The sequence below is a fragment of the Thalassophryne amazonica genome, chromosome 15 (genome assembly GCF_902500255.1).
Source record: "Thalassophryne amazonica chromosome 15, fThaAma1.1, whole genome shotgun sequence".
In the NCBI taxonomy this organism is placed as follows: Eukaryota; Metazoa; Chordata; class Actinopteri; order Batrachoidiformes; family Batrachoididae; genus Thalassophryne; species Thalassophryne amazonica.
The window spans coordinates 91,281,251-91,294,954 of NC_047117.1; the positions used below are offsets into that span (position 1 = coordinate 91,281,251).

Below are 13,704 nucleotides of genomic sequence, written 5' to 3' on the forward strand. Positions count from 1 at the left end.
GGTATGCTCCGCCCCGGTTCTAAATCCAACCAAATCCAAACAACAATCCAACCAAGTGCAATATTTATGCCTACCATTGTCATGTCTCTCACTGACATGTTTGTATATATACAGTATTTTTTTATTCCACTGACACGGTTTATATATTTAAATCTTTCTTATTTTATTCTATTTTATTTATTCTATTCTAGAAATGTCTTATTGTTGTCGGGGGGTGCTTTCTCTAATTTTGCTGTATGCCCAGTTGTACAATGACAATTAACAGCTATTCTATTATACTCTACTCAAAACCTGGCTTCATAATCAAGGAATAATTTGCTAATTTTAAATCTTGACTAGTACATCAAAATTAATTTACAAAACTTAACCATGTAAATCAAAAGTGTGAGGCAAAGATAAGCTTAACTTTCTTAATATTGTGACTTTCTTATGACAAACAGACCTGCAAAGAGGAAAAAAAATCTCAATTTTATTTTACAAATAAAATAAAAACGTTTTATTTTTCAATTATGCTTTTTGGTGTATGACTTTAAAACTCATCATTTTCGTGTTTTTTTTCTTTCTTTGTTTTAATGAAAATGTAGTTTGGCGCCGTTGTGTCATTACGTCATTGTTCGGCGACGCATGCGTAAAACGAAAAGGTAGCGTTGTTACCGTAAAAATCTCGAAAATTTACACTTGTTTGTGAGCTGATAGAGGTGAGAGTTTATTGCAGACACAAACACACATGAGACTTGGAGAAATGAATTAGGCGTGAGTGAAAACGAGTTGTGTCGTATTTCGAATAGTAGCAGATGCTAATATGGCCCAGCGGAGCAAAGCTAACAATGCTATAGCGACGTGAGCTAGTTGAACCTTTCGGATAGTAACGGAGGATCCGTAGGTTGGAATGGAGAGTTGCGTAACGTTACTTGTAGTTGCTTTGCAATAATTTTACGTTCATCAAATCCATACGATTACTGTATCCGCAGCCTCCAAATTTCCTGCGTGACGTTCTTCGCCAGCGTTAGCTGCGTTGAATTGTGTGATGAGCACGTTTCGTCTTAATATTGACCATAAATTCAGTGTCTTTAGTGTTATACTGCTTGCTGGTTACCAGATGCTGGTCGACTATTTTTTTTTTAATCACCAGGTAAGAGGTGGATTAAAATCGCGACGGCATGGCAGCAGTACGAAAGAGGCACGAGCGTCACCGTGAGGCCTACGAGGAGCTGGTGTACTGGGACGGTCTGGTCAAAAAGGGTCACAAGCTCCTCCCGGAGGACTTTAACAGGTACTACACAAACACACGCAATCTTCTTTATTGAATCTTTCAGGTTCCCACAAATTTCTTGTAATATGCTAACCTCCCCCCCCCCCTTCCAATTTCATTGTAATTGGAACTGGGGGGGGGGGGTGCTCTAACTTGGAAAAGCGCAGTAAAGCAGCCATTGGGTGTCTTGGTGACTTCCCTGAGTAGTCTCGTTTTTGCATGGTCACTCAACTTTTTTAAAACTGGTCACACAGATTTTCCACGGAGTACCATACTGTTGTATTTCTTAGTAACTGGTGTAAAGTCCAAGATGTGTTCATTTAATCAACCCCTGACTTCTCTATAGAAAACTGGTGATAAAACTGATGATTTACATGTGTAAAGGTGTTCTCACACTGTAGAGAAAATGTATTAGTTATGTATTTACATTTTTTTTGTCCGGTGGCAGAATTGTGTAATCCATCAATCTTTTATGGATTTGGGGCTCTGGTGGACAGATGACTTCACATTTACACATGCAACACAGAAATCTGCATTCAGCAGAACAACCTTCCCGATTTGAAGACATATATGCATGCTGGGGGCAGCCGGATTTGAGTGGGATTCGCAGAGGACTGAACGCAAATGTAGAGAGAATCCGGTTTACTCGCTCGGGAATCAAAACGGCGATGATAACTCTGAAAAAATTATAGGCTGGTAATGGTAGTTATCAACTTTTAGTCCACACTTTACTTTTCTGCCAATTTTTTTTTCCTATATTATAATAGCCATGAGGCGTCTATGCGAGCGTGTGTGTGTATGTCTTCAGTCACAGAGAAACTGGGGAGAGCTGACATTTGCTATTTGGTATGCTTATGTATTTTGGGTCAAGGATGAACACTACTAAAATGGAAAGTTGATAGGACTAATATTTTTGGAGAAATTAGTGATATTTGCTAACAGTGAACAAAAGACATTGTGTTCCAGTGCACAATGGGAGTTCTGGGTTTTGGGGTTTTAAATGTTATTGTGGTTTATGTTAGTTTAACAGTGTTTTTAGTGTTATTGATTTTTTTTTTTTAATGGTTTTGTAGTTAAGTTGGTTTAGTTAGTTTAGTTGTCATGTTGCTGTTACCACAAGTGAAAAGTGTATTGCTTGTGATGTCTTCCACCACTGTCTCTGTGCATGTGTAAAATTAAAAGAACCTGCTTCTGGCAGAATGTAGAAAAGACAGCTCTGTGTGCGTGTATAACTTCAGTGATGGACAACCTGGGGAGAGTTGGCATTTGCTGTTTGATATGCTTAACGCCACCAAAACGGAATGTTGATAGGACTAATATTTCTGGGCAAACTGCGGATATTAGCTAACAACACTGAACAGTGGACATTGCTAACTACATTCTGGACTCGTGCCATTCCAGCAGGGGGCAGTAAATCATCTTTATATTAAAAGTGTGTGCATGATTTTATTTAGCAAGTTCAATGTAAGTATAAGTATATATAATTAGTAAATGTACATATAATTGCAAATACATAAAAAAAAAAATACATGGATGACACAAGAAAGTGAAAACACAAAGTAAAACTCGCCTAAACTGTCATCGTATAAACTGGACATTCGCACTCACCGGACAAAAGCAAATGTCCCAATTATTTTGTATGGATTTCCATGAAATAAACACCGTATATACCAGATTGTCAGTGGAACTGCCTCCATATCAATGTGGGGAAAACCAAAGAGGTGGTGGTTTGGGGGTGGGGGTTAGTAAAGTTAGACCTTACTCGTGTGAAGTGCCTTGAAGCAGCATTGTTGTGATTTGGTGCTATAAAAATAAAATGAATTCTAATCCAAATATATTTTTTCCACAAATCTGATTGGTTAATTGTGTGAGATTTCAGAACATAAAATATCATGTAAACAGTGGCAAAATATTAAAACTGTTTAATGTGTTACTCCGCAACCTGTCTGCACACGTTGCTACGCAGATGTCAATAATGGCGCTGTCAGCTGAGAGCGAGAGGTTGCCAACCGCCATTAAACACGAAGAAGAAGAAGAAGAAAAAATACCTGGCGGAGCAGCAACACTGAAATTGATTAATTTAAGATACTCTACAAAAGTAGTGATGTGGATTCTGCTCACAGAATTTCCAGTTTGGCAGAAAGATGCTGCTGCCACGGTAAGCTTTGACGAACTGACCACACCCTTTGCGTAACATTTTTACCGAACTATATTATTATATGGATTAAGATGTAGCCTTCAGTGGTGGACACGGATCCGTGCAAACGTTGGAATTAGATTAGAATGGGAATAACCCCCTTGTGTCTGATTTGGAGACGTTAATGCTGGATTATGGTCATAAATAGTCATTTTACTTAACTCTATTTGCGACCGTAAAATCTAGCATTAACATCCGCAAATCATCAGACAACAACATTCCCTAATTATATTGAATTAAATTGAATTGAATGGTGGTGGATTTCCGCATGCACAGTCGCGCTTTACCGATATGGGTGAAGATCCATGGAATGGATATTGAGATAGTGGATTCTTACAAGTACCTGCGTGTTCACCTAAACCAGGGCTATTCAACTGGCGGCCCGCGGGCCAGAACCGGCCCTTTAATAAGTTTGGACCGGCCCGTGGCCCATTTACCCATAAATATTAATAAATACACGATAAAAAGCCGCTACAAAGTGCATTCGCTAATTTTCGGCATTTTACGCTAGTTTGTGGCGCTTTGCGGCACATTGAATCCTTTACGGCACATCAGCACTGTTTCCAAACAGCCCCACCTCACGTGAAGGCATTGCGGGCACTTCAACAGTTGGTGGCGGTAATGTACCGTATTGGTTTGCAACCCGCCAATATACTCGAACGAAGAAGAAGACAACAACAGGATGCATTCAAAGGAGAAGAGAAGTAAAGTTGAAAACGAAAATAGAAGGTTTCATAATGACAGGACTGATGAATATGTGCACGTAGAAAATGCTGAAGGCAATCCTATGTGTCTGCTGTGTTGTGACTGTTGCTCGGTGAATAAGGAATATAACGTGCAGAGGCACTTCATTACGACTCACTCCCGTTTTGACAGTGAATATCCACTGGATTCTGATGCTCATCAAAAAAAATAAAAGGACTTAATATGATCTACAAGCGAAGCACTGCAATCTTCTCCCGTAGCTGCACTCTGCAACAGAAGACAACACCAGCATCCCTGCGTGTTGCGGGTTCTTGCTAAAACGAAAATGCCGACTGACTCTGAAACAGTGAAAGAATGCATATTAGCTGCCATCGAGGAGCTGGTAGCGCACAAGCTAAAACAGCAGGTAATGTCTTCAATCAAGTCAATCCCTCTGTCAGATACAACAGCTGCAAGACGACTGGATGTTTTAGCCACAGACGTTTTCGAGACTCTTCTAACTCAGTTGAAGAAAGCTGAATTCATGTCGCTGGCTGTGGATGAGTCAGCTGACGGCTCTGATACAGAACAACTTTGTATGTGCAGTTTTTCAACGGTGACCGTTTCAAGGAGGATCTGTTGGGCCTAATTCCACTGGAAGGACAAACAACAGGGGAAATAATTTTCCAAAAGCTTATTGCTTTTTTAAAGACAGTGTACTGGACCTGGAGCGTATTAACCTGCTGGTTACAGATGGAGCTCCCTCGATGGCAGGAAGGGTCAAAAGACTGTCTGCATGACTGTCTGCTGTTGCACCAAAACTACAGTCTGTCCAATGTCTCGTTCACCAGAGTGTCCTCTGCTCTCAGCTTAGTGGTGAGTTGAAAAGTACCATGGACTCTGTGATTGCTGCAGTGAACTTTATCAGAGCAGCATCCAGTCTTCACCACAGGTTGTTTCACAGACTACTTGTTGATATGTCAGCTGAGCACTCTGACCTACTTTTACACAACGTCAGGTGGTCTGTGAACTGAGGGAGGAAATTATCACCTTTCTATCTGAATGCAAGCACAAGAAGGCTGAAACATTTCTGACAAAAATGCTAGATGACAAATTTGTCTCAGAAATGTGCTTTTTAGGTGATATCATGCATCATTTGAATGGTCTTAATCTGAGTCTTCAGGGGAGGATAAAACAGTGGCTGATGTGGTTGAAAAGCTGACTGCTTTTATAAAAAAATAGACATTTTCGCATGTGATCTTAATAACAGGCTGCTGCACTTTCCCACACTCAGTGACTTCATTAGTACCTTTACCAAAAAGTAGTATATGCAAGTATGTTTCAAGTGTACTTCTAGTTTACTTTTTATATACTTATCAGTACTATTTTTTGGTAAGGTTATATACTTTTGATGTTCTGTTAAATAAAAAAGGGAAAAAGAAATGCAGTAGCATTTATCTCAATTGTACATCCGAGAATAATAGTACAGGTCACGAGAATGTCCGGCCCACAGATCATAGTATTCTGACAAATTTGGCCCCGGAAAAATATAGTTGAATAGCCCTGACCTAAACAATAAACTGGACTGGTCCAACAATACTACTGCACTTTATAAGAAAGGCCAGAGCAGACTTGACCTGCCAAGGTGACTCTGGTCCTGTGGAGTGCCAGGGACACTCCTGAGGACCTTCTTCGACTCGAGGTGTGATTCTGGCTTTTCCGACCTGAAAATGAGGCACTCGTGAATCATGCAAATCCGTTTTGTTTTTTGGGGGGGGGCATATGTCATATGCACACGCCGGGTCTGTTGGTAAACATAATGCCCGATCACCGCTCCTTTTTGTGCCTCTGATTCATGTCTTCATGTCGCTCTACAAGTAGTCCATTCAGATGTGGCCAAATGTAAAAGTAAGTCCCTTCGGGTGCTCCCTTGTTTGCACTCGGGGTCGCCACAGCAAATCCAAGGTGGATCTGCATGTTGAATTGGCACAGGTTTTACGCCGGATGCCCTTCCTGACGCAACTCCACATTACATGGAGAAATGTGGTAGGGGTGGGATTTGAACCTGGAACCTTCTGCATTGAAACCAAGCGCACTAACCACTTGGCCACCACCTCTGCAAAGATGTGATCAAATGTAATTTTCTTAATACACATAATGTCTGGCGCTTATTTAAGGCAGGCGTTTATTTTTTTCAGACCAAGTTTTGACCCGGTGTCGCCTTTTTCATGTATCTGTGCATGCGTCGTTTCAGACCACAGCAGCATGTCTGAAACCGAGTCTCTTCACCAGAAGCAATCAAATGGATTATTAACCATTAGATGATAAAGTTGAAACCTCTTAAATCATTCTAAAGTGAGTTTTAAGCAGAAACAAAGCCGTTTTAAGCAGTAACGAGGCTAAATTCCGTGACGCTTTGAAATGTCCGACACGCAGTGAACGCATCAGCTAGCAGCTCATTTAGCCACACTCTGATTGCTTCCGCTGCCTTTTATGATGAAATAATGCTGAATTTATGTGGAAATGATTGTTGTACAAAAGCGTCAGATATCTGTCGCTGAGATAGATGATGACTGAAGTGCAGTTTGAAGGAGAAACGAGGTGATAATCCGTGAACCGTGTCATCGGGGGACTGATTTTTAGGAGGACTGTTCGGTCTCCTACACTGGTCATTAAATGAGGCAGGTCCCGATTCAAGATCAGGCGTTTAATCAAGGAAATACTTAATGCCTGGTTCACACAGCAAGATTTTAAAATTGCCTGTAGGTTCCAATACCTGGCGGATTTTGTCCGTTTTTTACATATAATGGATTTCATTTATAATGGACAAAATTCGCTGGCCCAACTGAATCTATTATATGTGAGTTTTACTGTATTTCCATTGTGGTCCATTGAAAAATCAAATGACAAAATAGAAGTAATAATGATATTAGTAATAGTGTGTATATGATAACAATATATAAATACACTAATACAGTAAATTAACATTAAAATTACGTGATTAACACGAAAGAAAAGGGTTGCGTTTTTCTTCTAAAAGCTCTTGAGGTCTAAGGTTCTAAAACATTCTGGACTCACACATCATTCCACCTCATTACAGAAACTTTGCACAATTTATTACCATCCTTGAAAAATGTAAGCTATCTATTTTGTAAACACTACCCAATTTAAAGTCTGTGGATCCCACACGGGCAACACACCAGTTTATTATATTGTCTAAGTTAAATTGGATGTATGTTGGTGTTGTTAGTTCTTCGACCAATGCCTTTAATCATAGCTGATTAAAGAGCTGAACAATTAATTATTTTGACTTCATACAGTCAGGGAAACCACTTGGCAGAGCATTGATGCTGGTGGAGTTTGTATACAAGCAAACACAACAATCCACTTTTTGTGGTACTTTCTTGTACTTTAAACTGTTGATCATCCTTCATTTTTGTCATTCTCTCTAGATATGAAGCACTGCGTTACTGGTATGACTGTCTACGCTATCAAGATGAGCTAAAACAGTACAAGGACTGTCTCAGTGTCATTAAGGAGACCGTAAAGAAAAAGACTAATGAGAAGAATACAAGTGAGAAGCCTACAGATGAAAAGGATACAAGTGAGAAGGTTGCAGACGAAAAGGATGCAAGTGAGAAGGTTTCTGCTCAACGGGTAAGGCAGCGACCTCTTGCCATTACCTCTGCCAACAAAGTTTGGCAGAGGTTATGTTTTTGCCCGATTGTTTGTTTCTTTGTGAACAGCATGGAACCCACAATTTTTTAAATATTGTTATGACATTTTTACAGAGGATTCATATCCTGATAGACAAGAACTGATTCAATTTTCAAAGTCAGGAAAATGTGTTCCTTTCTCCCAGAAACTGTGCCACATCTTTTTTTTTGGCATTTCTCATTTACCAACAACTTTTGGAAGGAGATTACCCATTTCATAACAACCCACTTTTATAAAAACTTTAGAATGTTTTCTGAACATTTTTTTTCTGTTTTTTTGCAAAAGACAATACAACAGAAAATGAAGTTTATATTATTAATCTACTCATTATTATGGCAAAGTTTTACATACTCAAATGTAAATTCTCAAAAAAAAAAAAAAACATTCTCTATCTTTTATAAGGACTTTGAAATTTATACAAACAGCATTGAACCCTGTACAAATACAAAGGCTAGAAAAACATTATCAGCATGGAAACACTGTATGAACTGTACCTAATTTGTCATTTTATTTTATTATTGTTACCCCCTGGCAAATTTTTATTCAGTTATGTGAATGCACTGTGTTGTCCAACTTCTCAATCAAAAAAAAAAAAAAGGTTACAAGTGTTAAAAAAAACAAGTCAGGAAAAATCTTGGAAAGTCCATATCTTTTAACATTGAATGGATTTTCAAAAATCCATTCAAGCCCACTTTAAATTCTTTAAATCTTTTGAGGCCCACACAAACCTTTAATCGTCATTTGGCATCGTCATCCCCTGCCACTACTGAAGTGATTCCCCACCATTGAAGAGATACTACATATGTTAAACCCTTAAATCATGAGGCACATAGAGTGGAAAAATGTGAGGCATTCATAAATGCGAAAGCATTGAGCAAAAACTTCACAATGGGTGAGAAAAAGTCAGGACTGTTTTAATGTATAAAATGAGCAGAACTGTTGTTAATCCTCATGTTTCATAATCACCTCAAGAGCTGATTAGGGTGCTGCAGATGCACTGAAATAATTATTAGCAATTTAATAGATGTTTGGCATTATTTATTATTGGCACTAATACTTCTTGTCTTGGCAGGGTTGGTTACAAAACTACTGAGGGTTTAGTACACACATACACTGTTGATTTATTTATCCTGAAAGTACTACATAAATAAAGGTAGAATTATTGTTACCCTGTCACCAGACAATGTATAGACATCCTCATATTTTTAAAAAAGAATTTGAAGTTCTAAACTTGAGTCTGCATTGTTTTATTTCTTAGTGTTTCCTGTTATTGCTATGATTTGGCAAAGGCTATTTTTTAAATTCAGTAGTACTGTTCATATTCAAATATTTTATTTTAAAATGTCCTTTAAACATTTGCGCATCATTTGCAGTCAGAACTATGGACAGAAGTTCCATGTTTTCATTGTTCTTTCATTTTAACAATGGAAAGCAGTTATAGTTTTGTGCCCTCTCCTCAAATTAAAAACTATGAGCCAGTCTGAACAGTTTGGTTTTTGTGGCTTTTACATAAGTATGGTACATTTTGAATCCATTATATTGAATTATTTGCTTGGTTTTGTTTTTAATTTGACTTTTACTCTGTTAATATTATATTTTAATGCTGCTTTTATTGTTTCTTGTAATGCTTTTAATTTCTATTTTAATGTATTTCATGAGATTCTATGCCACTGTAAAATGTTTTGAATTCCCTAATGTAAGAATGGTATGATTACAAATTTGCCTTGTGGCCTGTTGGAGTCCTACATTCAATGAGTTCAATGAGAACTTAGCAAATTATAAATTTGACACTGGCTCCAATGTAATGTTCTTTTAATATGAATTTTACTGGGTGTGTTTCATTCCGGGTTTAAGGAAACTATCTGTATCATTCAGACACCCTTGCAGGGATATGACAACCCAGTGATGGCCAAACATTCTGAGATTTATCCAACTGCAGATGAACTGACGGCCATACACGCAATTGTGTCTGATGTGGAGTGGGCACTGAAGGCCATTTCTGAGCAAATGAATGCTTCAAAAGATTGTGAAGAAAATGCTGAGGAAAAGAGGTAAAGCAGATGTCCAGTTGGTCTGTATCATTTGTGCTACTATTATAAATATGGATATTTAATCAACTAAATTAAAATGCATTTAGATGTTAAAATGGAGTACTAATAGTTTATTGTATTATAAACATCATTTGTTGGCATTTTATTGAGATAACGTATAAAAACTTTTCATTACACATGTGGCGTATTAATGTGATCCTACCAATCACATCGGCAAGTCATTCAACTGATGAATTCATCTCCTGTAGAATGAAAGTGTGCACATTTTCTCCTGTTTCTGGAGTCAGGTCAAGACAACTAGTTATTGCCCAAAGTTAAGCTTTGGAATCAAGTTAAAGTTTTTATGTATGTCTGTCCTGGGTATGCTGTTAATTTCACCTTTATAGAAAGTAAGTGGTCCTCCAGCCTACACACAAGACTTTTTAGGGGGTTAGTGGCAGGATTGGTACTTCAACTACCATACAATATTTCACAAAACTTGACACAGCAAAAGAATATCTTGTTTCTGCACTTGGTGGGAGTAAATGTGTTTTCAGGCGATGGTCTGTGGAGGAGGGTGACTGGTACGGTGCTGAGGGGGTCGGCCATCCACTACATGGTGGTATCCAGGTCGAAACCTGTGTAGGCTCATGTTGGTGGGCACCTGGAATATTTCTCTTAGCAAAAATGACCATCTGCCACTGCTCTATGATGGGCTTAGAAAAATCCTTCATAGCAGTGACTGCATTGTCTAAGGTAGAATAACTGGGAAATGGCCAGATCTCAGAGGTTGAACACACCTGCTTTTGATCTGGTCACCACAGTAATCATCACACTGAGAAAAGTGGCAGTTGCTGTGGCTGCCTGGCACCTGCCCTCTAGTGGTGTCACATCATCACTTTCAGTGAGTGTATTATGATGCTCAGGCTGTGCATTCATTGGGAGTTTTATGTTGTCAGCACACTGACAACACAAAACGTGTGAATGACATCATGGTGAGAAAGACATTTTACTTGCAGCTTCACCCCTGTGGATGACCCTCAGGACTGCAGGAGTCGCCACCCTCCAAAGACAAGACCCTTGGTGCTGTTCAGTCATTTAGCCTTTTCTACAGATGAAGCTGCAACCTGCTTAAATTCATCCCTTTCATAATGCACACTACTATGTGAATGTGTACAACCCCTGGCAATATGGAATCACCGGCCTCGGAGATGTTCATTCAGTTGTTTAATTTTGTAGAAAAAGCAGATCACAGACATGACACAAAACTAAAGTCATTTCAAATGGCAACTTTCTGGCTTTAAGAAACACTATAAGAAATCAGGAAAAATAATTGTGGCAGTCAGTAACGGTTACTTTTTTAGACCAAGCAGAGGGGAAAAAAATATGGACTCACTCAATTCTGCGGAAATAATTATGGAATCACCCTGTAAATTTTCATCCCCAAAACTAACATCTGCATCAAATCAGATCTGCCCGTTAGTCTGCATCTAAAAAGGAGGTGATCACACCTTGGAGAGCTGTTGCACCAAGTGGACTGACATGAATCATGGCTCCAAACACGAGAGATGTCAATTGAAACAAAGGAGAGGATTATCAAAACTCTTAAGAGGGTAAATCATCACGCAATGTTGCAAAAGATGTTGGTTGTTCACAGTCAGCTGTGTCTAAAGTCTGGACCAAATACAAACAACATGAGAAGGTTGTTAAAGGCAAACATACTGGTAGACCAAGGAAGACATCAAAGCGTTAAGACAGAAAATTAAAGCAATATGTCTCAAAAATCGAAAATGCACAACAAAACAAATGAGGAACGAAATGGGAGGAAACTGGAGTCAACATCTGTGACCGAACTGTAAGAAACGCCTAAAGGAAATGGGATTTACATCCAGAAAAGCTAAAGAAAGCCATCATTAACACCTAACAGATACAACAAGTTACAGTGGGCTAAGGAAAAGCAATCGTGGACTGTGGATGACTGGATGAAAGTCATATTCAGTGATGATCTCAAATCTGCATTGGGCAAGGTGATGATGCTGGAACTTTTGTTTGGTCCGTTCCAATGAGATTTATAAAGATGACTGCCTGAAGAGAACTGTAAATTTCCACAGTCATTGATGATATGGGGCTGCATTGAGGTAAAGGCACTGGGGAGATGGCTGCATTACATCATCAATAAATGCACAAGTTACATTGATATTTTGGGACCCTTTCTTATCCCATCAGTTGAAAGGATGTTTGGGATGATGAAATCATTTTTCAAGATGATAATGTATCTTGCCATAGAGCAAGAACTGTGAAAACATTCCTTGCAAAAAGACACATAGGGTCAATGTCTTGGCCTGTTAAATAGTCCGGATCTTAATCCAATTGAAAATCTTTGGTGGAAGTTGAAGAAAATGGTCCATGACAAGGCTCCAACCTGCAAAGCAATTGACATCTCTCGTGTTGGAGCCATGATTCATGTCAGTCCACTTGGTGCAACAGCTCTCCAAGGTGTGATCACTCCTTTTTAGATGCAGACTGACGAGCAGATCTGATTTGATGCAGGTGTTAGTTTTGGGGATGAAAATTTACAGGGTGATTCCATAATTTATTCCTCAGAATTGAGTGAGTCCATATTTTTTTTTTTCCCCCTCTGCTTGGTCTAAAAAAGTAACTGTTACTGACTGCCACATTATTTTTCCTGATTTCTTAAAGTGTTTCTTAAACCCAGTAAGTTGTCATTTAAAATGACTTTAGTTTTGTGTCATGACTGTGATCTGCTTTTTTCTACAAAATTAACAACTGACTGAACATCCTCCGAGGCCGGTGATTCCATAATTTTTTCCTGGGGAAGTAACCTGCGCAGGACTGATGTCCTGTCCAGTGGCAGTCATAGCGTAACTATATAGAGCATCCAGGAATATGTTCCAGCACCAGTGTGCCTCACGACCTGAATAGGACATAGTTGTTCTGAATAAGTAAATATTTTAAAATTCGCCTTTTTTGTGTGACATTACAAGTGCTGGTTCTGAAGATCGTCTGATCCGTGGCGTTGTGAGGGTGGGTGCGTTGGGCAATGGACTTCTGCTGAAGGGAGACATGAACCTGGATATGGTGCTGCTTTGTTCTGTCAAGCCTACTGTGACCCTGCTTCAAGAAGTGGCCGAAAATCTGATTGCACAGTTAGAGGTACAAATAATTACTTCAAATGATTTTTTTTTTTAACAGCATATTTTAACAGCTCTAGCTGTGACTCGGCTGTTAAAGAGCTGTGAGTATTTCTTACTGCAAGGCGGCATTCTGTAGTAGCTCAGTTCCCCCCCCCCCCCCTTTGTGATATCATCACATTTAATGTCTTATCAGCAAATTGCTTATAACTTGCCTCGAATACACAAAGTACACATTTTCTTTCACCTTTAACACCTTCATTGGCAAAAGCATGAATACAACCAAAAAATAAAAGTTCTAGCTGTAAGTTACTGTGCATTGAAACCTTTTTTCACCATTCTAATACAGCTGCTCTGCTGAACTTTGTCCAACAGGACATGGTCAAATATGCCGTGACCCAGCGTATCGAGGATGGAGCAGTTGTTGTGACAAGCATGAAAGGAGTTTCCCTGCATCTGATTTTAAACATGACATCAGAACTTTTCAGTAAGGAGGGGGAGTGGGCAACTCTGCAGCAAGAGTGGGCTACTCAGCAGCAAGCGTGGGCAGCCCAGCAGGAAGAGTGGGCAACCCAGCAGGAAGAGTGGGCAGCCCAGCAGGAAGATGGCGCGGCCAGCAGGAAGATGGCGCGGCCCCAGCAGGAAGATGGCGCGGCCCAGCAGGAAGATGGC

At 39.4% G+C, this 13,704-nt stretch overlaps 1 protein-coding gene across 1 annotated transcript; it reads left to right on the plus strand.

Annotated features, from left to right (window-relative positions):
* The first annotated feature begins 608 nt into the window (after positions 1–608).
* LOC117526677 (zinc finger RNA-binding protein-like) lies at positions 609–13,090 on the plus strand. The gene is made up of 5 exons (XM_034188729.1): positions 609–698; positions 1,133–1,273; positions 7,586–7,790; positions 9,726–9,901; positions 12,886–13,090. Exons 2-5 carry the CDS (start codon positions 1,161–1,163, stop codon positions 13,088–13,090), a joined length of 699 nt encoding a protein of 232 aa, XP_034044620.1. The 5' UTR covers positions 609–698; positions 1,133–1,160.
* The last annotated feature ends 614 nt before the right edge of the window (positions 13,091–13,704 follow it).